At 50.3% G+C, this 27615-nt stretch overlaps 1 protein-coding gene across 1 annotated transcript; it reads left to right on the top strand.

The window, feature by feature from the left end:
• Window positions 1-808: 808 nt before the first annotated feature.
• Window positions 809-17772, top strand: LOC123112530 (probable glucan endo-1,3-beta-glucosidase A6). The gene is made up of 3 exons (XM_044533541.1): window positions 809-961; window positions 1058-2419; window positions 17493-17772. Exons 1-3 carry the CDS (start codon window positions 889-891, stop codon window positions 17528-17530), a joined length of 1473 nt encoding a protein of 490 aa, XP_044389476.1. The 5' UTR covers window positions 809-888; the 3' UTR covers window positions 17531-17772.
• The last annotated feature ends 9843 nt before the right edge of the window (window positions 17773-27615 follow it).

Raw genomic sequence — 27615 nt, 5'->3', positions numbered from 1 at the left:
GGCGCACGGGGCGGGAGGTGCTGCCGCCTCAACCGGCACGGTGCGCTTCCGCTGCGCCTGCGCGCGCACCACCATGGGACGGGAACGAACCGGGGAGATGCGCGCTGGCTGGCCGGTGCGATGCGGCGACAGACGTGCTGAGAATGGCCACGCGCTTTCTTCCCTCGCCTGAAACGAAATTGCTGGGAAAAGGCCAAGTTAGGAAACTTCGCCGTGAGTAAAATTAAAATATCTCGGACGGTCGTGGTCTGGAGAGAGGAGAGGACGGACACCCGAGGATGGCCGTAGCAGCAGCCTTTGTCCCGTTGGAACAGGGCCAAACTCGCACCGTTGCACGGCTCGGTACCCGGCGAGACGAGACGAGACGTGCCGGAAAGGCAGCTTCACTTCACCCCGTTGGTTCTCCGCCCCAAAAGCTTTGATGCCCGCAACAGGAACGCCGGATGGATCCGGTGTGCAAAACAAAAGCAAGCCACGCAACGGCACAATTTCCCTTCCCCTTTGCCGCTGTTTCTGCCTTTTCTTTTCTTTTCCCCGATCTCAAAGCTCCACAGTGCTGCGGGCTCGGCCGCCAGCCTGAGTGGCGGCAGCACGCAGCCACGAATGTGTACTTGTATCAGATCAGAGTAGTAATGTGCTCCGTCTGAGCTCGCCACTTGTCTCAATGATGTCGCTGAGATGCTCAAAAGCCGCGTTCACGACTGCCCCAAGTGCCGTTGATTAGTGCATGATACCGACTGTACCGTTGCCGTCGTCAAAGCTGGAAGCTTCGGGTTTAAACCCCTACTTAAACCCCCCCTCCTCGACCCCCTGCTGGTCCTCCACACGTCAACGCCCGCTCGCTCTCCAACGGCGACTCCACACGACCGCGCGCAACAGAGCAGGGCCATGGTGGCATCCATGGCGGCCTCCCCCCTCCGGCCGCTCCTCCTTCTCCTCCTCGCCGCCCTCGCCTGCCACGGTAAGCCATTCCTCCGTCCGCTCACCCGACCCGCCCTGACCCGAGCTAGTTGCTGACGTGCGCTACGTTGCTCTGTCCGTTTCTTTGCTCCTGCAGCGGCGGACGCGAGCTGGAGCGGGAGCCCCTTCCGCCACGGCCACGGGCGGGGCCGCGGCCTCGGCGTCAACTACGGCAGGGTGGCCGACGACATCCCGGCGCCGCGGCGGTCCGTGCAGCTACTGCGCGCGGCGGGGGCGGGCTCCGTCAAGATCTACGACGCCAACCCAGCGGTGCTCCGCGCGCTGGCCGGCACGGGCATGGCGGTCTCCATCATGGTGCCCAACCAGATCATCCCGGACCTGGCCGCCTCCTACGCTGCCGCCGACCGCTGGGTCGCCGCCAACCTGCTCCCCTACCTCCCGCGGACGCGGGTCAAGTACCTGCTCGTCGGCAACGAGGTGCTCTCCGACGGCTCCATCGCGGCCTCCACCTGGACCCGCATCGTGCCGGCCATGGAGAACCTCCACCGCAGCCTCCGCGCGCGCCGCGTCAGCCGCGTCAAGCTCGGCACCACGCTCGCCATGGACGCGCTCGTCACGGGCGCCTTCCCGCGCCCGCCCTCCGCCGCGGCCTTCCGCCCTGACATCGCCGAGCAGGTCATGCGCCCGCTGCTCCGCTTCCTCGAGGGCACCAACTCCTACTACTTCGTCGACGCCTACACCTACTTCGTCTGGGCCGGCAGCAACGGCACCGTCCCGCTCGACTACGCGCTCCTCCAGCCCGCCACGCGCGCCCGCTACGTCGACCCCGGCACGGGGCTCACCTACACCAACCTGCTCGACGAAATGCTCGACGCCGTGGGCGCCGCCATGTCCAAGCTCGGCCACGGGGGCGTCAGGATCGCCATCGCGGAGACCGGCTGGCCCAACGGCGGCGACTACGACCAGATCGGCGCCAACGTCCGCAACGCCGCCCTCTACAACAGGAACCTCGCGGCGCGGATGGCCAGGAACCCCGGCACGCCGGCGCGGCCGGGCGCCAGGATGCCGGTGTTCGTCTTCTCCCTCTACAACGAGAACCTCAAGCCCGGCCCGGGCACCGAACGCCACTGGGGCCTCTACTACGCCAACGGCACGGCCGTGTACCCGGTCGACCTCACCGGGCGGCGGCCGCTGTGGGCGTACCCGCCGCTGCCGGCGCCGGAGAACGACACGCCGTACAAGGGCCCGATATGGTGCGTGCTGGCCGCCCACGCCAGCAGGAAGCTGAACGAAACGGCGGTGGGGGACGCGCTGACGTACGCGTGCGGGCAGGGGAACGGGACGTGCGACGCCATCCAGCCCGGCGGCGAGTGCTTCCAGCCCAACACGGGGGCGGCGCACGCCAGCTACGCCTTCAACTCCTACTGGCAGCAGTTCAGGAAGACCGGAGCTACGTGCTACTTCAACAACCTCGCAGAGCAGACCATCAAGGACCCAAGTAAGCATGCTCTGACTCAACACTGCTCTGCTCTATATACATTGTGAAAATTGTTAGTACATGAAGATAAAATGATTTATGGATGAACATTGCAAGTAGATTATTTGAGCTTGTGCGTAGGATTAATGAAACTGTGTACTCTCGAATTTTTGTCATATAAGACCATCTATGCTTTCGTATTGTCAAAAAAGATCACACCCGGACCGTATTGACAAAAAGGACCACGTACACTGTGGCAGCAGGTCTGGCAGCCGACACGTGGCACCTGCCGCCACAGCAGCCGGCGGCAGGACTTGCCGCCACAGACGGCGGCGGCAGCTTCTGTTTAACAGATTTTTCGCCTCTGCATCGATCCACAACGGAACGGAAAGGCTAGGTGGGCCCTGCCGCCATAGAGGGTGACGGCAGCTTCTTTTACTGTCGTGCGACGCAGCATCTCATTGAGAAGGTACTCTGCGCCTAGCACTTAGCGGCGCGAGGAAAATACATGGGCTGGGCAAGAATTAAACCAATCACTCTGCGCTGAAAAATCTCGCAATTAAGCCAACGACCTGACCCTACTCCACCATGCAGTCTCGGCCCACGTTCAACGCACTCTTGCCAATCAACGCTACTATCTTGGTAATTACTAACAACCAACGAGCGGCTAACTAGCGCAGTAAAATGAGCTGCCGCCACCTTCTTTGACGGCATGGCTCACATGCCATCTCCGTTCTGTTATGTATCACTGTAGAGGCGAAAAACCTGTTACATGCAAGCTGCCGCCGTCGGCTGTGGCGGCAGGTCCTGCCGCCAGCTGCTGTGGCGGCAGGTGCCACGTGTCGGCTGCCGGACCTGCCGCTACAGTGCATGTGGTCTTTTTTGCCAATACGGTTTGGGTGCGGTCTTTTCTGGCAATATAAATGTGTAGGTGGTCTTTTCTGACAAAAATTCGTGTACTCTCGGCGTTGGTTAGCTGTACCTGGTGAACAGAATAGATAGTACATTTTTCAGATGAGCAAAAGGAGTAGTGTCTTTAGTTTCTTTAGCTGGCCGTGGGATGAACCTTCTGAAACTAGCCAAGGCTATACAGCTTAGGAGAACAGTACAGGACCAGCTTGCTTCTAGGTATGATCGGCGGTGATTAAATTAAACTGTTTTAACTTGTCACCTGATTTTATATCGGGTTATTCAAATGATCAAATCTGGATCAATCAGGCCATTCCAAACTAGGAGATCCATCCGATGCAGTGCTTAGCTGCTACGGAGGGTTTAGTTATTATTATAATGATGATTAGGGCGATGAAATCAAATTGTCCTAACGTCTCTCCTGATATTATACTAGACGTCCCTGTTGTGATGCATCTGGTGTACTCACATATCTTAGGTAGGTGGTTCACTAAAGAGATTAGGATCGAGATATTCGAAAACGCTTACCGCTTAGAAGTAGTTGCTGGCCTGTAAGCTTTAGCTATCTGTTGCCCATAGCTGATTGATTTCCCTGGATAATCTAGTAGGATACTTGAGGGATTATAACGAATCGTGCGGTCAATAAGAGAACTCTTCATTCTGTCACAAGAGCTGACCCCCAGCTTGGAGATCCAGATATAAGAGATACTATTGATATGCACAAGATGAGCATGAGATCTGTTGTTGCCAAAATTTATTTAATCAGCAGACATAGTGTTGACCCAGTACATCTGGATCTCGATTGTTCTAAGGATAAGTGGAAGGTAGTCTATGACAACTTCATCTTATGGAATGAGATGAGCACCTGAAACTGGTGTTCGCTTTAGAGCATCATGAACCCTCCCCCCCTAACCAACATTTAGATGATTTCATTTTACTGACTAGGTGAAGCTAGTATCTATCAACAGTCCCGCATTAGCATAGTGATATGGCACAGCGAATCCTGCCATAGCACTATGTACACCTGTCTCGCTGACAAAAATTGTGATGAGATGATCAGGTTGCAGTTGCCATCCTTGTTCTGAAAGGTCCATTCAGATAGGCATAGTAGAGCTGGCTGTCGTTTCTCCATTGGTTTTTAATGCTAAACCCAGGTGCGCTGTTGATCAAGTCAAAGTCCAACTGCACATTTCACATTACCTTTGGACACCCTGCATCTGCATGACTGCATTGCCCGTCTGCCATCGGCATGAGCATGCAGGCAGTGGCTGTCTGAATCGGCAGTCCTTGATACGTCTTGGACATTTGAGAGTAGGGTGGATACAGAATCATAATTTCTGCACATACTTAGAAAACATCAGGGTTCAGTGTGCAGAACATTTCTCGTACGCTTTTGTCGAATTCGCACAAGCACGAGAGGATGGGTGTCGAGTGTTGAGGCCAACTCCACCGCGCGACTTCAAACGGACGTCCGTTTTGTCCGGTTTCGGTCCGTTTGGGTAGGGGTTTGGGGTCGTGTCCGGGCATGTCCTGGGATGCGGTGGCCGTGCGCCCAGCGCGCTGCCGCATCCATTTGTCCCATCTTGTCCGTGAGGGCCAAAAATGCCTAAATTTGCATCAAACTACTTCCAACCCAAATGTTTGTCTAAAAATTAAAATAGTTTTACAACCCAATTGAAATTGTCTTAAATAAAATAGTTTTACAACCAAATCGAAATTGTCTTGACTGAACATAAATTGGACCAATACATCTATTGGTTGCCAATGTGATCCCAGACGTGCTCAACCAAGTCATTTTGAAGATTCAAATGAGTGTGCCAATCACGCATCTCACGGTGGAATTGGACAAAGTGTTCAAATGTGGCCGGGTCTTGGTGCAGGGGCTCAATATTTTCACCTTGATAATCAAATCCTTGGTCGAAGATACTCTCATCACGCTCATCCTCGACGATCATGTTGTGCATGATCACACAAGCAGTCATCACCTCCCAAAGCTTTCTTTCATTCCATGACAGTGCAGGGTTTCGAACGATACCCCACCGGGATTGAAGCACACCAAAAGCACGTTCCACATCCTTTCTAACACTCTCTTGCATTTGGGCAAATCTTTTTCTCTTCTCACCTTGGGGTTTCGAGATTGTCTTCACAAAAGTTGACCACTGAGGATATATACCATCTGCTAGATAGTATCCTTTGTTGTACTGGTGGTCGTTGATCTCAAAGTTGACAGGTGGGGAGTTTCCTTCTGCAAGCCTCGCGAAGACTGGAGAACGTTGCAGCACGTTGATATCATTCTGAGAACCTGCCATACCGAAGAAAGAATGCCATATCCAAAGATCTTGTGATGCCACCGCTTCTAATATGACAGTGCACCCGTTAACATGCCCCTTGTACTGGCCCTGCCAAGCAAATGGACAGTTCTTCCACTTCCAATGCATACAATCAATGCTGCCAAGCATGCCTGGAAAGCCTCTAGCTGCATTGGTCGCCAACAATCTCTCTGTATCAGCGGCAGTTGGCTGCCTCAAGTACTCTGGGCCAAACACCTCGATCACAGACTGGCAAAACTTGTACATTGACATCAGACATGTTGTCTCACTCATACGCACATACTCGTCCACCAGGTCGCCTGGAATACCATATGCAAGCATGCGGATGGCCGCGGTGCATTTCTGATAAGAGGAGAATCCAAGCTTGCCAAGGGCATCCGTCTTGCACTCGAAGTATGGGTCATGAGCAACCACTCCCTCTCGGATACGATTGAACAAATGCCTTGCCATAAGAAAACGGCAACGAAATTTATCCGGCTTGAAGAGTGGGGTGTTGGCAAAGTAATCGGCATAGAGCAGGGCGTGGCCTCTCTCCCTGTTGCGGTTCAGGTTGGGAGCCTTGCCAGGGAGTGACCCCCTGTAGCGAGGAAGCTGCCGTTGAATATGGTCGTTCACAACCAGTGCAGCCACCACAAGTTCTTCATCATCCGATGACGAATCGTCCGATGAACAAAGGAAGTGATGGAAGAAAAACTCGTCTCCACTGTCCATACCTTTGTTGGCAAAAGGTCGAACACCTTGCGGTTGCGGTGGCGAAGCGGCCGCGATGATCACCTCGACGTAGCAAGGGTGGTTGTCGGCCGGCTACTGGCCGCTCTGGAGCTCTCGTCGGAATCTGCCTCGGCCGCTGTCGGTGTCAAAACCGGCGGATCTCGGGTAGGGGGTCCCGAACTGTGCGTCTAGGCGGATGGTAACAGGAGACAAGGGACACGATGTTTTACCCAGGTTCGGGCCCTCTTGATGGAGGTAAAACCCTACGTCCTGCTTGATTGATATTGATATTGTGGATGTTTACAAGAGTGGATCTACCACGAGATCAAGGAGGCTAAACCCTAAAAGCTAGCCTATGGTATGATTGTAATGGTTGTTGTTGTTGTGTCCTACGGACTAGAGCCATCCGGTTTATATAGACACCGGAGAGGGCTAGGGTTACATAGAGTCGGTTACAATGGTAGGAGATCTACATATCCGTATCGCCAAGCTTGCCTTCCACGCCAAGGAAAGTCCCATCCGGACACGGGACGAAGTCTTCAATCTTGTATCTTCATAGTCTTGGAGTCCGGTCGATGATGATAGTCCGGCCGATGACAGTTCGGCTGACGATGGTAGTCCGGCTATCCGGACACCCCCCAATCCAGGACTCCCTCAGTAGCCCCCGAACCAGGCTTCAATGACGATAAGTCCAGCGTGTGTATAGTCTTCGACGTTGCAAGGCGGGTTCTCCTTCAAGTTCCATGTACCTGCCGAACAGTGTCCGGCTTCCTCATCAATGTTGCGCGTCTTGGCTTCCACGCCCAATAATGGTCTTCTTCCACGCATCGCGCGAATGCGAAAAGCCAGGGTATCTTTTATGTTTTACCCCCTAGTTGTGCGAATAATCTGCCTATAAGAGAGGCAAGAATCCAGATGCAAATCACCATCTTCCTCCCGCGAATACTCACCGGAGCGCTTTCGACCAAGAATCCATTCCATCATGGACCGTCAACGCGGCTCCTCTTCTCGCACTCCTAGCCCTTTGCCGGGAGATTGGAGGAGATGCTCTGTTCCGCACAACGAGCTGGTGAAGCTCCAAGCGGGGGGATATCTCCCTCCGGCCTTCATGGTTCCGGTTCGAGCCGGGCTGGCCACCTACAAAGGTGGGAAGCAGGCGGAGGCTACCCCAAGTCCCAACAAAGGGGAGCGGGTATGCTTCGTCCCCTATCTGATAAGGGGGCTCGGATTTCCTGTACATCCATTCCTCCGTGGGCTCCTGGAGTTCTACGGACTCCGGCTTCATCACCTCACGCCCGCCTCAATCCTGCATATTGCGGGTTACGTAGCTCTTTGCGAGCTGTTCCTGGGCGTCGAGCCCCATTTCGCGCTGTGGAAGAGGTTGTTCTGTCTTGTGCCCCGCTCTCACGAGGGGTCCATATATCAAGTGGGCGGCACCGAAATATGGCGCATTGCCGGGACCGGATATCCATCCGGAACCCCTAAGAAGGCGTCCGAAGACTGGCCTTCCGAATGGTTTTATATAGAAGACGCTCCGCTGCCGGACCCTGTTCGGATCGGCCTCCCGGAGTTCAGCAATGCTCCTCTGAAGAAACGCCTTAGTTGGCGTCCGCGGAGCCCCCAACTGGAGGAAGACAAGAGCGTCCATCATTTAATGGGCCGAATAAGGTTACTGGCCCATTCCGGGTTGACCATGATTGGAGTCATGGCAACATGCATTATGCGGGGGGTGCAGCCACTGCAATACAGGGGCCACCCCATGTGGGATTTCAACGGGGAGGACGATGCTACCCGTCACGGCCGCCAAGGGCCGGATTCGGTCGAAGACCTGGTGACGATCCTGACCGGCCTGTATAAGGGGGAGAAGGAGGATTTCCTTTGGACGAACCCGTTAAATGGGTTCTCCATGAATAATCCCCGGCCTTGGGTAAGCGAACACTCTGCGTGCCCGACCCATGCTTTTTGAAACTTAAGTTTCTTATATTGTGTTCTTCTTTCGACGCAGGAGCTGCGCCGGATCGTGGAGGACATGCTAAGTCCAGCTCCGCAACCCGAGGATCCAGAGAGATCCCGGGATCCGGCCTCCGAAGAGGATCCGAACATAATGGTGGAGCTAATCGACGGGGTGTTCCACCAGCTCAGCATGGACAATGCTTTAGTTGCCATCACGGCCGACTATCCCGGACTATATCCGGCTTCCCAGGTGATTGCGACCGAAGTCCTGACACCGTCATTTCTTCCATGCTTATTTCTGACCACCGTATATGATGGCGCTGTGCAGGAGGCGCCCCTAGGGCGAGAAGCCGAGCCCGCGGTGGCTGACCAGCAAAGGTCAGTCCGGACCAGTAGGCGGAAGAGGAGCGCGGCGCGGACTAAAATGTCACCGCAAAGGTATAGCTCACAATTCATTATTTAGAGCAACGTTCCTAGGAAGCATTTGAGTGCTCATGACATTTATAGGAGGAAGAGCGCCCGCCGGACTGCGGGCGCAGAGATTGCCAATCCGGCCTCTACCATCCAAGCTGCAGCGCCTGGTCCGGAGGGGGAGGCGAGCGCAAGGCGCGAGCCGGATGCTCCTCCAACGGAGGATGCCGACAGACTGTCCGCCACCAAGTCTGAGGTGGAGAGCGCCATGAACCATAGGCGCCGCCGGACAGTATTTCGTGACGCGTGCTTCTCCCCTGAGGCATTGGATGCCTTTAACGCAGGGGACGTGCACCTCCGTGCCGCTCAAGATGGTTTGACCAGAGCCACGGAGCAGTATGTAAAAGACATACGGGTAAGAGAATTTAATAGTTATATATGCCAGTAGCCCCCGAGACTTAAAGTAGGTGTATTAACTGATTTAAGGATCATATGAAACGCAGGGTCTTACCGAGAAGAATACCCAACTGTCTCAGGAGCTGCAAGAGTGTAAGGCTCAACTTGAGGCCGCACTCGCTGCTGCAGGAGGAAACACAGGGACCTCTCCTGGTAACACATTATTTAAAAAGATAAGTAGTGTTTGGCCTGTGCGCAAGTCTGATAATGACGTTGCAGGTGCTGCCGGACAAGATCCGGACAGGCAAGAACTTCTGCGCCAGCTGAAGGCCGGCGAGAGGGTGCTGCATAAGGTGCAGCACGAAAGGAACAAGCTTCAGGATGCCCATGCCCAGCTTGGAGAAGAGCTGAAAGGCGTTCGGGCCAAGCTGTCTGGCTCCGTTAAGGAGAATCAGCGGCTTCGTCGCGGCATCTATAGTAAGTGCTTGAGCGAACTCCTTTGAAAAGAAGAGTTCGGCGAGGAAGTCAATTGACAAAATATGTCTGTAGGTATACTCACAGGTCGCCCTGCAGAGGAGATGCCCGTATCAACGGGTGATCAACTTCCCTGAATTGTTGCAACTGATCGAACGAGTTCGGCAGGCAATGAGCGGCGTCATCCAGGCTTTATGGCCAGCCTTTTCCTTACCCGAGGGTCTCGGGGAGCTTGCGGAGAAGCTTCAGGGAGTGCGGCAGCGCTTCCATTTATGGAAGATTTCGGCCTGCCGCCAAGGTGCCAGGGAGGCCTGGGCCATGGTAAAGACGCGGTACAAGAAGGCGGATCCCAACCACATGGCCGAGGTCGGACCTGTGGGGCCCGATGGGAAGGAGATACCTGTAAGTTTAGTATACGGCCAAGTAGAGTTGGCCGCTAAGTTTTCCCAACAGGACTGTAAATTAGACAGCCTGTTAGACGGGATTGAGGAAGAATACAGTCAGTCAATTTGACAATGTATTATAAAATGACATGTAAAATGCCTTCTAGCCGGATTGTAGATCGTTTGTCTTTGCCGACCTTTTCGCTTCGACCTCGGGATCCTAGAGTCCGGAGTGTGTCCGAATACCTTCTCGGTTATGAAACAACCGGGGTATGCATGGAGACCAGGCGTAGGGGTCATTAGTGCTTTATCAGACAAGTGCCCAACTAGTTATGTTATATTACATGGTTAGTAAGAAACATCTTCCAGGGAGAATAGTTCCGTTAAGGGTTCCTTTCCTCTGGGGGTGGCATGCCCTAAAGTGCATGTCCGGACTGCGAAAAAAGCAGAAAAACATCTGGGGGTAGATAAATAAGTAGGTAAAATCATCTTTCAAGTCACCGACCGAATATTCCCTTAAGAACGCTAGCTTTCGGCTTCATCCAGTCTGAGGTACACATCCGGCTGACCCGGCAGTAACAATCGCAGAGGTGCTCCCTTTACCTCCTAGCCGAACAATCGGGAACGTAGGGGTAAGCACAGGAGCCAGGCAACCCAGCTTGGCCAAAACTTAAGTCATATCGATGCATATAATGGTGAATAAAAGATACATGTGGAAGCTTGACACATGTGCTAGGCATGAAGCCCTTATAATTTAAGCTTCTGGTAAAGAAGCCCCCAGGTATAATGAGTGCGGATGGCACATCAAGTGTGTGTGAACAATACGCAAGTAGGCCCTTAAGGGCTTTTTGATAGGAGATTAAGAGAAGAAAGAGAAATAAAAGACAGCTGAAGTATAAAAAAATTGAGCAGGGGAAGAGGACGAACTCTTAGTCCGGCGCTAGGCATAGAATCTTCGGAGGCGGGCTGCGTTCCATGGGTTCGGCTCGAGTCGGTTATCCGACGCATTTCATAGACGGTACGCTCCGCCGGTCAGGACTTGATCGATAATGAAGGGCCCCTCCCATTTGGGCTTGAGCTTGGTCCTTTTTCTTGTCCGGCAGGCGTAGAACTAGTTCGCCAACATTGTAAGTCTTGGCCCGTACTTCTCTGCTTTGATATCTTCGAGCCTGTTGCTGATAGAATGCGGAACGAGCTTTGGCGACGTCGCGTTCTTCCTCCAATGCGTCCAAGTTGTCCTGCCGATCCAGCTCGGCTTCTCTTTCTTCATACATGCGCACTCGAGGTGAGTCATGAATAATGTCGCAGGGCAGAACTGCCTCTGCGTCGTACACCATAAAAAATGGTGTGAATCCGGTAGTACGGTTGGGCGTTGTCCGCAGCCCCCAGAGTACGGAGTCGAGCTCCTCTACCCAGTGCGTGTCTGATTTCGTAAGGGGCCGCACTAATCTGGGTTTAATGCCGCTCATTATTAGACCATTTGCTCGTTCCACTTGACCGTTGGTTTGAGGATGATAGACTGAAGCGTAATCGAGCTTAATGCCCATATTTTTGCACCATGATTTAACCTCGTCGGCCGTAAAATTCGTGCCGTTATCGGTGATGATGCTGTCGGGGACACCGTAACGGTGTACTACTCCGGATATAAAGTCTATCACTGGTCCGGACTCTACCGTTTTGACTGGCTTGGCCTCTATCCATTTGGTGAATTTATCCACCATGACCAATAGGTATCGTTGCTTGTGGGTTCCCCCTTTAACTGGTCCAACCATGTCAAGCCCCCAGACCGCGAACGGCCAGGTAATGGCTATAGTTTTGAGGGCGGTGGGTGGCATATGGCTCTGATTGGCAAAGAGCTGACAGCCGACGCATCTTTGGACTAAGTCCTGAGCATCTTCTCGGGCGGTTGGCCAATAAAATCCTATACGGAATGCCTTTCCTACAATAGCCCGAGATGCAGCATGGTGTCCGCCTAGCCCGGCGTGAATTTCAGCCAGGAGGTCTCGCCCTTCCTCTTCGGAGATACACCTTTGAAGGACTCCGGTTGTGCTTTTTTTATAAAGTTCTCCCTCGTGGACCTTGTAGGCTTTAGATCGCCGAACTATGCAGCGGGCCTCATTTTGGTCTTCGGGAAGTTCCTGCCTAAGTAAGTAGGCTAGGAATGATTCTGTCCACGGGGCGATTACGGCCATTATGTCGTGGGCTGAAGGTGTTATTTTAGCGGCGGAATCGCCGTTTATGTCAAATTGCTCTGTGTCGGTTGGTGTGGCTGCTTCCGGTTTGTTATTTCCGGACTCCTCTTCCCATAGTACGGATGGCTTGAACAGCCGTTCCAGGAAGATGTTTGGAGGGACAGCGTCACGTTTTGCGCCGATGCGTGCCAATACGTCGGCCGCTTGGTTATTATCCCTGGCTACGTGATGGAATTCGAATCCGTCGAACCGAGCTGACATTTTTAGGACAGCGTTGCGATATGCTGCCATTTTCGGATCCTTGGCATCAAAGTCTTTATTTATTTGGGATATTGCGAGGTTTGAATCCCCGCGCACCTCTAGGCGTTGAATGCCCATGGAGATTGCCATCCGGAGACCGTGTAAAAGGGCCTCGTATTTGGCTGCATTGTTGGAGTCCGTGTATATTATTTGAAGTACGTATTGGACTGTGTCACCGATCGGGGACGTCAATACGACGCCAGCCCCTAGTCCGGCCATCATTTTAGAGCCGTCGAAGTGCATAATCCAATTGGAGTATGCGCCGTACTCTTTAGGGAGTTCGGCTTCGGTCCATTCAGCAACAAAGTCAGCCAAAACTTGTGACTTTATAGCTCGCCAAAGTTTGTAAGTTATATCGAATGGTAAGAGCTCAATGGCCCATTTTGCAATCCTGCCCGTTGCGTCGCGGTTGTTTATAATGTCGTTAAGTGGTACTTCGCAGGCCACTATTATCGAACACTCTTGAAAGTAGTGTCGGAGCTTCCGGGATGCCATGAACACCGCATATGCTATCTTCTGATAGTGCGGGTAACGGGACTTGCAGGGAGTTAACACAGTGGATACATAGTACACTGGTTTTTGAAGAGGGAATTTATGCCCTTCTGTCTCTCATTCGACGACGAGTACCGCGCTTACAACTTGATGTGTTGCTGTGATGTATAACAACATTGGTTCGCCCAGATTGGGCGCAGCCAGGACCGGATTCGTTGCCAATATGGCCTTTATTTCTTCGAGTCCGGCGGCGGCAGCATCCGTGCACTCGAAGTGTTCGGTGTGCCTGAGGAGGCGATATAGGGGCAATGCCTTTTCTCCTAAGCGGGAGATAAAGCGGCTGAGGGCCGCCACGCATCCAGTTAATTTCTGGATCTGTTTTAGGTTTTTTGGAATATCCAGCTGTGATAGAGCTCGGATCTTGGCCGGATTTGCTTCAATTCCTCTGCCGGATACAATGAAGCCCAGGAGCTTTCTGGCTAGTACGCCGAAAACGCATTTTTCCGGATTCAGCTTAATATCATATGCTCGGAGGTTGTCAAATGTGACCCTCAAGTCGTCTACTAGAGTTTCGACGTGTTTAGTTTTGACGACTACGTCGTCTACGTATGCCTCTACTGTTTTGCCGATCTGGGTAGCCAGACATGTCTGAATCATGCGCTGATATGTTGCGCCGGCGTTTTTAAGTCCGAAGGGCATCGTGTTGAAGCAGAATGGTCCATATGGAGTAATGAATGCCGTTGCGGCTTGATCCGCTTCTGCCATCTTGATTTGGTGATAGCCGGAGTATGCGTCTAGGAAGCACAATGAATCGTGCCCTGCAGTGGCATCGATGATTTGGTCGATGCGGGGGAGGGGGAAGGGATCCTTTGGGCAGGCTTTATTTAGGTCTTTGAAATCGACACATAGGCGCCAGGATTTGTCCTTCTTGGGTACCATTACCAGGTTTGCTAGCCAATCCGGATGTTTGATGTCTCTGATGAATCCGGCTTCCAATAGTTTGGCTAGCTCTTCTCCCATTGCCTGTCTTTTGGGTTCGGAAAATCGTCGAAGAGCCTGTTTGACTGGCTTGAATCCTTTTAGGATGTTTAGGCTGTGTTCTGCCAATCTGCGTGGGATTCCGGGCATATCCGAGGGGTGCAGGCAAAAATGTCCCAATTTTCCCAAAGGAATTCTCGCAGTGCGGCGTCTACATCAGGGTTCAATTGTGCCCCGATGGAGGCCGTCTTTGTCGGGTCCGTTGGGTGGACCTAGAATTTTATTATTTCATCTGCTGGTTTAAAGGAGGTGGACTTGGATCTCTTATTGAGTATCACATCGTCCCTATTCACCGTAGAGCGCAGCGTGGTGAGTTCCTCTGCCGCTAGGGCTTCGGATAGTGCCTCTAAGGCTAATGCGGCTGTCTTGTTTTTGGCGCGGAGTGCTATGTCCGGATCACTGACTAGAGTGATTATTCCGCCGGGCCCAGGCATTTTGAGCTTCATGTACCCGTAATGGGGCATGGCTTGAAAAATTGTGAATGCCTCTCATCCTAATATAGCGCGATATCCGCTGTTGAACGGGGCCACTTGGAACGTGACTTCTTCGGATCTGTAATTGTCCGGCGAACCAAATACCACATCGAGTGTGATTTTTCCTGTGCAGCGCGCCTCCCGGCTAGGGATTATTCCTCTAAAGGTTGTGCTGCTTCGTTCAATGCGGCTCCAGTCTATTTCCATTTTTTGAAGGGTTTCCTCGTAGATGAGGTTTAATCCCCTGCCGCCATCCATGAGGACCTTTGTAAGTCGAAAGCCGTCCACTATTGGACTAAGTACCAATGCGGCTGGAGCTCGGGCTGTTTGGAATTTAGGTTCGTCGCTGGCGTTGAAGGTAATGGCTGTGTCGCTCCATGGATTGGTTGTTGCTACTTGGTAGACGGCGAGGCTGCGGATTGTTCGTTTCCGCATATTATTTGATGCGAAAGTCTCAAAGACTGTTGATACCGTACCGATGTTGTTGGAGTGGTTTTCCAGGGCTAGAAGCTCCTCTCCACTTTTGGCCACCTGCCCGTAATATCCAACATGCTCGAAGGCTATGTGTTGGGATGGTGCCTTCTGTACTGTGAATTTTACAGGGTCCGCTAAGCCATCCCTCCAGTACGGTTCCGTGCCCTTTATGGGGTTTTTGCTTTTTGGTTTGTGTATCTGGTGCCTGAGTGTAATGCATCCTTTTGTTGCGGACTAGGGTTGTATTCGGGGCCGGATTGTCCCAAAACTTATTTTCGGTTGTCCGAAAACTCTCCATCGCACAGTACTTTCGTACTATGGACGCCCGGTCGGTGAAGCATGTAATTTCACGACGGCTGACGGCGTTCAAGATTCCCTCGTCCGTGCAATTATTGCAAAAAATTGAGATTGCGTTTTCCTCTCGGCAGTCCTTTATCCTGTCCATAACCAGGAGGAATCTGGCCCAGTAGTGATGTACTGTCTCAGCGGGCTCTTGCCGGATTAGAGATAGATCGCATATGTCTGGGCGGGTGGGTGGAATTAAGTCCGGAACCCTACCCATCTCAAGGCTCGAAGGCCGAGAAGTTTCCAAATTTGGAAGCTTGGATTGCTGGACGTTGTCCAACGAGTCTGGTCCGATGCCTGACTTTGAGTTCAGTGCTTGATCGAAGTCCGTCCCTCCGCGGGAATCCGGCATGGGGGGTTCGGGAGCCCGAACATGACTAGTTTTCGATATAGGAGAAGAGTCGCCGCATTGTTCCTCTACCACTGCAACGTGGTGGGTGACCTGGGGAGAGTTGATCTCTCTCAGATCAGTTTTAAGCCCAATCTGATTGTAGTCTGTAGCGACTCCCAGGGCGGCGATGCGATCCAAGAGCTCGTTTAAGGACAAGATCTCTATTGGATCCAGCCGCTCGGCGAATTCCGAGCTGACGTGAAGATTGCTTTTGACGACTTGAGAGGTCATTGTCGAAGCGGTGGCCGGACAGGAGGTCATAAGAAAACCACCTAGCCGGATAGTTTGGCCGGCGGCCAAGGCTCCTTTGGCGAAAATACCGTCCTTGAAGACGGGAGGAGGCATCCTTCCTATCGGTGACGGCACAGAGGAACTCTCAATGAAAGCACCAATGTCGGTGTCAAAATCGGCGGATCTCGGGTAGGGGGTCCCGAACTGTGCGTCTAGGCGGATGGTAACAGGAGACAAGGGACACGATGTTTTACCCAGGTTCGGGCCCTCTTGATGGAGGTAAAACCCTACGTCCTGCTTGATTGATATTGATATTGTGGATGTTTACAAGAGTGGATCTACCACGAGATCAAGGAGGCTAAACCCTAGAAGCTAGCCTATGGTATGATTGTAATGGTTGTTGTTGTTGTGTCCTACGGACTAGAGCCATCCGGTTTATATAGACACCGGAGAGGGCTAGGGTTACATAGAGTCGGTTACAATGGTAGGAGATCTACATATCCGTATCGCCAAGCTTGCCTTCCACGCCAAGGAAAGTCCCATCCGGACACGGGACGAAGTCTTCAATCTTGTATCTTCATAGTCTTGGAGTCCGGTCGATGATGATAGTCCGGCCGATGACAGTTCGGCTGACGATGGTAGTCCGGCTATCCGGACACCCCCCAATCCAGGACCCCCTCAGCCGCCGTGGTCCTCGCCGGCAGCCGTGTCCCCTCCGGCACCGGCAAGGACGGCGACGGCCAAAACTACGGCGAAAGCGCGGGCATGGTGGCGGCCATGTCGAGACGTGGTTTGTTATGGACGGCGGGGGGAGGGGGGGGGGCTGCGCGGTGAGGAGGCGGCCGGAGAATACGGCGGCGCTGGCGGCGGGGCGGGGCGGGGAGAGAGGGTGAAGCGTTGGGGAGCGGAGGGACTGCTAGTGTCCCCGACAGGCTGGCCACGGGGGGGGGGGGGGCAAGGGCGTGCGTCGCGGTCGTCCGCGCGCGTCCGTTTCACCCCAAACCGAGCGCAAGTTTGGGCCTGGGATGAGTCGAAAACGGACGAAATCCGGACATTTGTCCGTTTGAGGCCGTGCGCTGGGCCGCCTCTTTTGTCCATTTTACCCCAAACGGACGGAGCCGGATAGGATAGGGTCGTGCGGTGGAGTTGGCCTGATGGCTGTAGGTGAGACGTCTGCATATGCGTAGTAGGGGTAGTTTCCATTCAGAGCTGAAGCCCATCCATCCACGCACTCCTGCTTGCGCCTTGCGCGCGTGGCTTTCCCTCGGTTCTTTTAGCCTGTCGCTTTAGCTTAAACTTGGTAAAAGATGATGATGCAGAGTGTTAAATCTGGTCTGAAAAGCATAAGAGGCCTTTCCATTATTACTTGAGGACTTAATTATTACATTACCACTTGTGACAAGCTTTACTGGAAGCATAAATATGATGACTATATGAGCGGTTTCTACTAGCTGAAGCAACTGACTGCGTTCCCCTCTGATGTCGACATGCAACTGCTTTGCTTGTGTTAGCCTTTGGTTACTGTTAACTGGGTTTTTTTTTTGTTGTTGCTGGGGAGTTGTTGTTAACTGGTTAATCCTGTTTTTTCCAGGCCACGGATCCTGCAAGTTCAGCAGCTCATTGGGCTGATTGATTCAGACAAGGAAGGACATGGAAGGAGGACGGCGAGGGTGGTGTATTATGATCCTGCTGATGTTCTTTAAAGACTTATATTTAGGAACGGAGGGAGTAGTAACAGTGATTGCTGACCGTCCGTTTGACCGTTTTTCGTTGTGGTTAGGCCGCTGTCCTTTTCTTGTTTCAAAATCATTCATGTACCGTACGTCATCTGTTGACGGTTGAAATGATAGTCACTCTGATTTTTATTGTTACTGGCTCTCGCTAATCCTGTCACTTGGCACTAACAATCTCATCCTTTTGTCTCTTTTGTCTGTCCCATACCTACTACTGGAATGCAACGTTCACTTGCCTACTTCACTCTCTGCCAATGTGCACAATTTTGCACAAAGCCACGACGCACCTCTCACTCGTTTCCATCACTGGTCCTTTCCTCGTCACAGTTGCCATAGCTGTGCTGGCCATAGCTGATTGATTCCGTGGTTAATCTATTCTGTTAATGATACATGAGGGTTATAACGGGCAATAAAACAACTAATTATTCCGCCAAGAGAGTTTGACCCACACTTTGGAGATCCAGATATTGATGTGCACAAGATGTGCATGAGATCTGTTGTTGCCAAAATATAATCAGCTGACATATTGTTGACCCAGTACAGTTGGATCTGGACTGTCTTTGATATTGTCTTAAGCGTAAGTAGAAGGTCGTATCTTGACAACTTCATCTAATGGAATGAGATGCACACACGAAACTGGCGTTCGGTTTAGAGCACCATGAACTCCCCTTTTCTGAATGCATTTAGCAACATGTAGGATGATTTCATTTTACTGACTAGAATTGGATGGTTCCTTACAGTGTACACCAATTCTTAGCTTAACAGCCATGTGCTTGTTGAAGCTATCATCTCCAACTCCACATTAGCATCTTTCTAACAATTTGGCACAGAGTTGGTACTATGCAGACTTTTCCTGCCGCAAGTGTTGATGGCTCGCTGACAAAAATTGTGGTGAGATGATCAGGTTGCAGTTGCCATCCTTGTTCTGAAAGGTCCATTCAGATAGGCATAGTAGAGCTGGCTGTCGTTTCTCCGTTGGTTTTAAATGCTAAACCCAGGTGCACTTCGGTTCTCCGTTGGTTGGTCGAGTCAAAGCCCAACTGCACATTTCACATTGCCTTTGGATCCCCTGCATCTGCATTGCCCGTCTGCCATCGGCATGAGCATGCAGGCAATGGTTATGCAGTCCTTGATACGTACTCCCTCGCTAAAGAAATATATGAGCGTTTAGATCACTGAAGATCTAAACGCTCTTATATTTCTTTATGGAGGAAGTACATTTGAAAGTAGGGTGGATACTGAACCATAATTTCTGCACATATTTAGAAAACATCAGGGTTCAGTGTGCAGAACACCTCGTACGCTCTTGTCGAATTCTCACAAGCACAAGAGGATGGGCGTCGAGTGCTGATGGCTGTAGGTGAGACGTCTGCAATATGCGTAGTTTCCTTTCAGAGCTGAAACCCATCCATGATCCATCCACGTACTCCTGCTTGCGCGCGCTTCTTTCCCTTGGTTCTTTTGGCCTGTCGCTTTAGCTTAAACTTGGTAAAAGATGACGTTGCAGAGTGTTAATTTGGTCCGAAAAGCATGAAAGGCCTTCCCATTATTACTTGAAGAAGAAATTAGAATCTCCAGCTGCAAACCACGTAATTATATCTTACTAATGCTACATCCAATGATTCTTGATGACAACTATGAGAGGCCGCTGAGTACATATGATGACTATATGAGCGGTTTCTACTAGCTGAAGCAACTCACCCACGACGCCGACATGCAACTGCTTTCCTTTTATTACCCTTCGGTTGTTGTTAACTGGTTAATTCTGCCTCTCACTGCAGGCTACGGATCATGCAAGTTCAGCAGCTCGTTGGGATGATTGATTTACGCAAGGACATGAAAGGGAGGGAGGGAGGACAGTTGGCGGGGTGTATGATCCTGATCAATTTCGGATGTAACAGCAACCGTTATTTCTTTGCGAGTGGTGGGTGTAACAGTGATAGCTGACCGTTTGTTTGACCGTATTTTGTTGTGTTTAGGCTGTTGCTCTTTTGTTGTTTCGATTCGAAAACATTCACGCACTTCATCTAGTGACTGACAGAGGTGAAATGATAGTAGTCACTCTGATTTTATTTATTACTGGCTCTTGATGATCATGTCACTTGGCACCAACCATCTTATCCTTTCGCCCCTTTTGTCTGTCCCATTTCTACTACTGGAATGCAACGTTCACTTGCCTATTTCACTCTGTGCGCAATTGCACAAAGCCACGACGTACCTCTCACTCGTTTGCATCACTGGACCTTTCCTCGTCAAAATTGCTATAGCTGTGCTGCATGCTGACGTCCAATCTCTGTCCATCCATGTCGACTGCACTGCATGTGAGGCTTGTCGCTGCTTGGGTCTGTACTATGTAGAGTACTTGGCAAGCACGCGTACGTGCCACACTTCTGGCATGAAGCAATTCCACGCTGATGTTTTTTGGTGACAAGTTTAGTTATCTGAAGATGAATACTTTAATTGTGAAGCATGATAACTTCTTGTTTGGACGACAAGTTTCAGTTTTATTATGGATTTTGTTTTTTTATGACATTTTTAGCTGTAAAAAACATCAGGGTGGTGTTAATTCGTGTCATACGCGTGACACTTATCATTTGAGAAAAAGAATTGCACCTAAGCACATAGTACACACGAGAGAGAGTACCCATGACCGCTAAGTGCTAACTGATGGTGAGATTATCATGACAGGAGCTTAGGGGAAAACAAGACGATCCCTTTGCTTGGCGTGCATGTTAAGCATATCAAGATTCCTCTGCCAAGTGGTGGCCGGTATAATGAGCTTATGAGCAGAGGCAAGGGTGGGAAACTCTTCACTGTGGTTATTCGATCATAGCTTCATCTTCTTCATTTTTAACAAGGAAACCTGTAGGCAGTGGTGGAGCTAGAAAAACTGGATCACGGAAGCCAAGTGATGTTAAAACAGATCGTATGCATCGACCGATGCAGAGGCCGGCAGTTATCCTCCTTTCCGAAAGAAAAAAGTGATGTTAAAACAGGTTAGGGGAGGGCTAAACCTTGATAAAATGGGCTTTGAGCAACAAAATCACTGATTAAGCATTGTTCATCCGATGGACTAATTTTCACACAAAGGCTCACAACAAGCACACAAAATATGAGACTACGACCAAACATACCAATGACTTCATCAAATCAAAACTCTTGGTTCTTGCTCGAGACGAAACAGGACACAAAGTCCTCACAAAAGAGACCACCGTGTGAGGTACAATCAAAAGAAGAAGAAAAGAAGTCTTTACCCATCAAGTCTAGAGGAGCTAAGGAAAAGGCATGCCATGCTGACCAGACCTTGCAATTTGAAGCCATGGATTGACGTGAAACACATACCCTAAGGAGATGGACAATTATTACGCAAGCCGATGTACTCCCTCCGTTCCTTTTTAGTCTGCATATAAGATTTGGTCAAAGTCAAACTTTGTAAAATTTGAACAACTTTATAAGAGAAAATATCAACATCTACAATAGTAAAGCTATATGGTATGAAAATTCATTTCATGATGCATCTAACAATATTGATTTCATATTATGAATCTCGATATATTTTTCTATAAACTGAGTCAAAGTTAACAAAGTTTAACTTTGACCAAACCTTATATGCAGACTAAAAAGAAACGGAGGGAGTATTATAGTGGGCACAACGAACCACGACCCGGTAAGAACAACTCCAACGCGCCAATCCATTTTTTGTCAGTATTTTGTCCGTTTGGGTCGGCCACCCGCTCGGCGTCCGCCCTCTTTAAGATTTGGGTCGGCAGTGCATCCAACGGCCGCGACCCATTTCATGCTCGCATGCAAATTTCAGAAAAGGCCCGTGGCCATAGATCATGCTAGCGGACATGTCATCGCCCAAAGTTCATGCCAACGTCGGCATACAATGCCAGCTTCAGAAAAACACCACACAGTTCAGTTGGCACACTTTCCAACGGCCGGCACACATGCCAGCACACAAAAGGAAGCAGGAGTTCGACCACGTCATCGCGGCCGTGGTCATGCGAGCACACTTGCCAGCATACAAAAAAGATGGCGCTCGCCGCCATAGGTCACTTGTCGTCAAACTTGAGCATGTCAGCCTGCATCTTTTCGAACCACGACCTCTTCCTTGGCGACACGGTGTTGAGATCCACCTTCATGATCTCCACCCCATCATCATGCTAGCGGGAGCCACTTCTTTCACATTGGTCTTGGCATTGGCGGCCTCGATCTCTAGCATCTTGGCTTGCTTCTCCACCTACATCTCAAGCATCCTCGTTTGCTTCTCCGCCTCCGTCTCAAGCATCCTTGTTTGCTTCTCCTCCTCCATCTCAAGCCTCCTCCTTTGGATCTCCATGATGGCGCTCATTTGTTCTTCCTTGTTGAAAGAACATGCGGTGCCCCCATGTTTGGTTTTGGTAATTGATGACAATCTCTATGGACTAATGGTTGTCTTGAGTTATATTTGAAGGATTTGTCCATAGGATTTTCTTGAAGTCCATGTGTTGGTTTCAAGGAGTTTATGAGTTGACCAAGGTGCTATTAAGGAATTATCCAAAGATTGGTCGAGTGTTGAGCTTATTGCAAGCATGTCTTGAAGAAGAAGGTTGTGTGATCATTCATGTTTACCTTCAATACATCATCCAAATGAAGAGAGTTGGAAAGATTCATCACATAAAGGGCACAAGATGTACCGAGGGATCAAGTGATCCCATGGTATGGTAAGCATTGTCCATTACGCTTTGTGTGCTAACCCATGATCTTTGTGAGAGTTCTTTGTGGGGTTAGGTTACGGTGTGCAAGTTCAAGTGATGTATCACGAAGAGATCAAGTGTTTGAAGCTTGCCGTCCATTGTGGTGACAATGGACTTGTGAAGATGAGCAGAAGAGTGGCTCACCCATAGTGGAATATGGGGGAGCAATCAACTAGTCTTCATCGAGCCAACGCAATCAAGAAAGGTGGTCCATCTTGAGGAGGAGTAGATCGTCATCATCTAGCTCAAGTGGATTTTGTGCAAGGCAAAGGTTTGCCCTTGATAGGTTTTCTATTTTACCGGTCTCATGGTAGTTGTGGGAGACCGATTTATAGGATCGATTGTCGTACTATCAAGGGGGGCTCTCGATGAGTTGCTTGATCGTATCGTTCGTAGAGAGGTCAAACCATTGCATCCTTGCATCATCTTTATTGGTTCTTGTTTGGTTCTTCTCCTTGTGAGATTTGGAGCTTTTGGTCATTTTCTTGACAAGCTCAAGTTCATCGAAAACGGAGTTCACATGCATCTTCTATGATGTTTTCAATGTTGGAGGTTCTGCCGGTTCTCCTCTGTTGGAGGTTTCTCTCCTCTCTTGTTAGGCATACCTCCCCTGCCTCTTCTTACTATAACCAGTCTCTGTTTTGATGCTACTCGTTGTCTTGTATTCAACAAGCTTGAGTTTGCTCAATTCGGAGCTCATTTGCAGAAGTTATGGCAGTTCTAGTTTTATTGTTACCCTCTGTTGTCTTCTCTGCAAAATGAAGGACTCCTAGTGTTGCTGATCTGGGGCATGCGGTAGTACTGCTCTCCGGAGCGGTAGTACCGCAGGCCCTTGTGGTAGTACCGCTCTGTTGGAGGAGTAGTACCGTGGCCTCCGGCCAGGCGCAGCTGCTCGAGCAGTAGTAGGGGCGGATGTAATTTTTTACATCCGCGCCCTACGCGGTAGTACCGCGCCGCGAGCGCGGTAGTACCATGGGCTCTGGCCAGGCTTAGCAGCATGAGCGGAAGTAGGGGCGGATGTAATTTTTTACATCCGCGCCCTACGCGGTAGTACCGCTCTTCGTGTGTGGTAGTACCGTGCCGGAGTTTTGCGCAGGTCCTCCTTCAGCGGAAGTAGGTACGGAAGTAATTTTTTACGTCCGTGCTTTCTCTGTGCCTAGTGTTGCCTGCCTTACGGTAGTACCGTAGGGGCCCACGGTAGTACCGCTCCGGCGGTTCTACCGCTCGTTGCCCTGTGCAACAGGCCTTCATCTGGCCAGAGCTGCACATGCGGTAGTACCGCAACCTGCAGCGGTAGTACCGCGGCCAACCGCGGTAGTACTGCAGCTCCCTGCGGTAGTACCGCGTTGTGCGGGCTGAGTGAGGGGATAACGGTTGGTTTTTCTCCCCACCTATAAAAGGGGGTCTTCTTCCCCATTGAGACGTATCCTTTGAGCTCGTGTTCTTCCCCCATTGTTGACCTTCTTCGAGCTTGCTAACTCTCAATCCCTCCATGGATTCTTGCTAGTTTTTGGAGTTCTTGGTGTTCTCCTTCTTGTTCTTGCGGGAAAAGAGAGAGGAGATCTAGATCCACATTTCCACCAATCACTTTCTCCTCTATGTGAGGGGAACCCCTTGGATCTAGTTCTTGGAGTTCTTGGTGTTCTCCTTCTTGTTCTTCCTCTCATTTTCCTCCCTAGCATTAGTTGCTTCGGTGGGATTTGAGAGAGAAGGACTTGGGCACTCCGTGTGCCCTTGCCATTGCATTTGGTGCATCGGTTTGAGTTCTCCACGGTGATACGTGGAAGTTACAAGTTGAGAAGCTTATTACTCTTGGGTGCTTGGTGCCCTTGAGCTTGTTCCTCTTGGGTTCTTGGGCGCCCTAGACGGTTGGTGGTGTTCGGAGCTCAATCATTGTGGTGTAAAGCTCTGGGCAAGCGTCGGGGTCTCCAATTAGGTTGTGGAGATCGCCCCGAGCAATTTGACGGGTACCGGTGACCGCCCCCAAGGGTTGCCAAAGTGTACGGGTTCGGTGACCGCCCCCAAGGGTCGCCATTTGTACGGGTTCGGTGACCGCCCTCAAGGGTCCCTTAGTGGAATCACGGCATCTTGCATTGTGCGAGGGCGTGAGGAGATTACGGTGGCCCTAGTGGCTTCTTGGGGAGCATTGTGCCTCCACACCGCTCCAAACGGGGATTAGCATCCGCAAGGGTGTGAACTTCAGGATACATCATCGTCTCCGCGTGCCTCGGTTATCTCTTACCCGAGCCCCTTTACTTATGCACTTTACTTTGTGATAGCCATATTGTTCTTTGTCATATATCTTGCTATCACATAGTTGCTTATCTTGCTTAGCATAAGTTGTTGGTGCACATAGGTGAGCCTAGTTGTTGTAGGTTTTGTGCTTGACAAATTAACCGCTAGGTTTATTCCGCATTTGTTCAAGCCTAAACTGTAATTATTTTAAAGCGCCTATTCACCCCCCCTCTAGGCGACATCCACGATCTTTCACTTGTCTTGTCAGCGCTTCTCCTCCCTTGAGTCCTTCTTGGTCATCATGTCCTCCACGGTTGCGATCAAGGCGTTCGACGTCGCATCCCGCTTGTCCTCCTTCTTGGAGTTGGTCTACCCCCGCGGTTGTGACTTCTCGCCGTCCCTCCACGGCGGCGTTGGCGAGGCCATGCTGGCGAGGCTTCAACCCTAGGTACATCAGCGCCTCCCTCGTTGCTGCCGCGATGCGGGTGTTGGTAGACTCCTGCTGTGCGGCGGTGGCGATGGCGGCTGTCGTGATGGCTTCATCCCTTGTGTCCGCCGCATGCCTCCGACCCTTTCTCTTCGCCGACTCCCTTGCCCGCTCCTCGAGCGTCAGTTTCTTCTTCGGCTTGGGCGCGGCGGCGGTCTTGCGGGGGGGGGGGGGGCGCGAGGCTTGCCTTTGTCGGAGGGGGCGGTTGTGATGCCGGACGAGGTGAGAGAAGCGAGCCCGTCGGCGGCATCGAGGTCGTCGTCCATGGTGAGCGGCGGGAGCGCGCGCGGGCAGGAGGGTTTTGATGAAAGTGGAGGATATGGCGGAGGCTGTCACCGACCGGCGGCCCGGGGGGGGGTAGTTGGTGCGCGTCACGCGCGTCCACCTTGTGTTCGCGCCAACGCAAATAAGGCTAAAAAATGGGCCGAGAATGGGTCGGCAGGCGGACGAAAAGCGGACGCGCGTCCATTTAGGTCGGCGCGTTGGGCCGGCTTTTCTGTCTGTGCCGACCCGAACGGATACGCTCGGACGAAATGGGTCGCCGCTTTGGAGTTGCTCTAAAAACATAAAGAAAATAATCAGCCTCCCCAACCTCACAACGTCGTAGAGGCCATAGGATGTGACATGTGAGGAGCGATGATTTTATCCTCTATAACGTTATGCTCTCTAGTTTTAGAAAACCCATGTTCAATTAAGGGTTTCAATTGAAATTGGCTCACTCAGTTTTGACCTGGTCAATAATTTCTCAAAGCTCCCTCATTCAACTCTTTTATACATACACTGTGCATCGTAATTTGTAAGGCTTCACAACTAATTGAGGTCTTCAACTTATATTTTGGTCACCTGATTTTAAACGGATCGACAATTTCTCAAGAGCTCTCCCATTTAATTATTTAATTCCCTATGTTCCCTAGTTTTAAAACTCTTTCATTCAATCGAGGTATTCAATTTTGAATTTGGTTTATGATTTTGACCGGGCCAATAATACTTCAAATCAATGAGTAGCAACTGGCGTTTCAAAACATATCAATCTCGCAGACCCTTCCACCACTAAGGAAAAAGAAGCGCCACAATGTGATACTATAACACCAATATGGTACATGCATCCATCGACGCTAAAATTTCCCCACGTAAATATATGTTGGTTAGTGGATAACACATAACCACACCACGAAAGGTCCATCAAATCACCGCATTGTAAATAAAAATAAAACACACCCCGTCATCTCCCCCACCTGCCAAACTAAATATTTCATCAGTGAAATATAAGGGGTATTAGTTTTTCAGAAAATCATTTTTTTTAACTTTGAGCACAAAATATATATTTTTTAAAACCGAGGCAAAAAATTTGCCTCATTCATTTGAGCATAAAATATTGACATCGACAATATTAAACAAAAAGGTATGAAATTCATTTCATGATGAATCTAATCATACCCATTTGATATTATGGATTTTCATATAAATCTCTACAAATTTTATCAAACTTAAAAGATTTGACTTTTCAAAAAAGTAATACACCTTATATTTTGAAGCATGGTGAGTAATTTTCTTTAAGAAACACCAACGGCGCAGCAAAGCACGCCCACCCTTTTAGTTTTGTATTAAAGTATGAAAGAACCATGAAGTAAGCAACCGTGGACTTTCAAGGACAACCTATTTGTATACACACCAAAAAAAATAAACAATTGTATACTCTAGAAACCTGTATCAATACGTTTTTTGGGCACATTCGCATAGATAACATCTAGTGGACTGGTAAACCATAGATCTATTCAAATATTTAAGGATCACGACTTCACTGTGCACATTTACAAACACAACAAAATACATCTAAAAATAATACACAAGGTTGTTCCAGCTAAATATCGAAACATTCTCTTACATTTTCTTGGATCTAAGGCGATCCAACAATTGGTCCAATGATTTCCATACGAGGAAATTTCTCGAACTAAAATTAAATAAACCATGATAAGATTTGTTGCAAAATTAAATCTTATGTTGTACACTCGTATATTTGCATGTTGGAGATGTGAAGAAAGAAAATGTGTCTTCTTATTTAGTAGGCCAATTTTGTGCTAATTATCCAAAATATATGATTTTGTGGAAGATATTATGTTGGTAAAAAGAGTTATACAAAAGTATAAAAACTTAATATAAATAAATAAAATGGGTATTAACAGAGTGGAACATTTTGGAGTCTGAGCTCCCTGAAACCCTAAACCATATCACGAAACATTGTGATGTGGGTCCTGCGTTGGCAGTCTTTATACGTGGATATTATTCAGAAATACATGTCTGGCATGACTGATATGCTTGGTTTGCACATGGGCCTCCAATAGCGTAGAGTTTCCGGGAACATGGTATGCCTCCTGACCAGATTTGAAATTGTTGCACGTGGGGTCAGGGCAGAGCTGGTGGGACACAAAACGACATCGATGAGCCCATTGGGTTGATACAGAACAAATTACATTTCTAGGACACACATGCAGTCTGACAACAAATATGTGAAGACCTTGC

Source organism: Triticum aestivum, chromosome 5B (assembly GCF_018294505.1).
Source record: "Triticum aestivum cultivar Chinese Spring chromosome 5B, IWGSC CS RefSeq v2.1, whole genome shotgun sequence".
In the NCBI taxonomy this organism is placed as follows: Eukaryota; Viridiplantae; Streptophyta; class Magnoliopsida; order Poales; family Poaceae; genus Triticum; species Triticum aestivum.
Note: the sequence above shows the minus strand (reverse complement) of the source record. Positions and strands in the feature narration are given on the sequence as shown.

Bases quoted from the DNA above. Each gene is read 5' to 3' on its own strand.
- LOC123112530 (XM_044533541.1), top strand. From the start codon at position 889: ATGGTGGCATCCATGGCGGCCTCCCCCCTCCGGCCGCTCCTCCTTCTC. The intron at 962-1,057 runs GTAAGCCATTCC...TTGCTCCTGCAG, and splicing joins CGCCGCCCTCGCCTGCCACG to CGGCGGACGCGAGCTGGAGC. The intron at 2,420-17,492 runs GTAAGCATGCTC...TGTTTTTTCCAG, and splicing joins GCAGACCATCAAGGACCCAA to GCCACGGATCCTGCAAGTTC.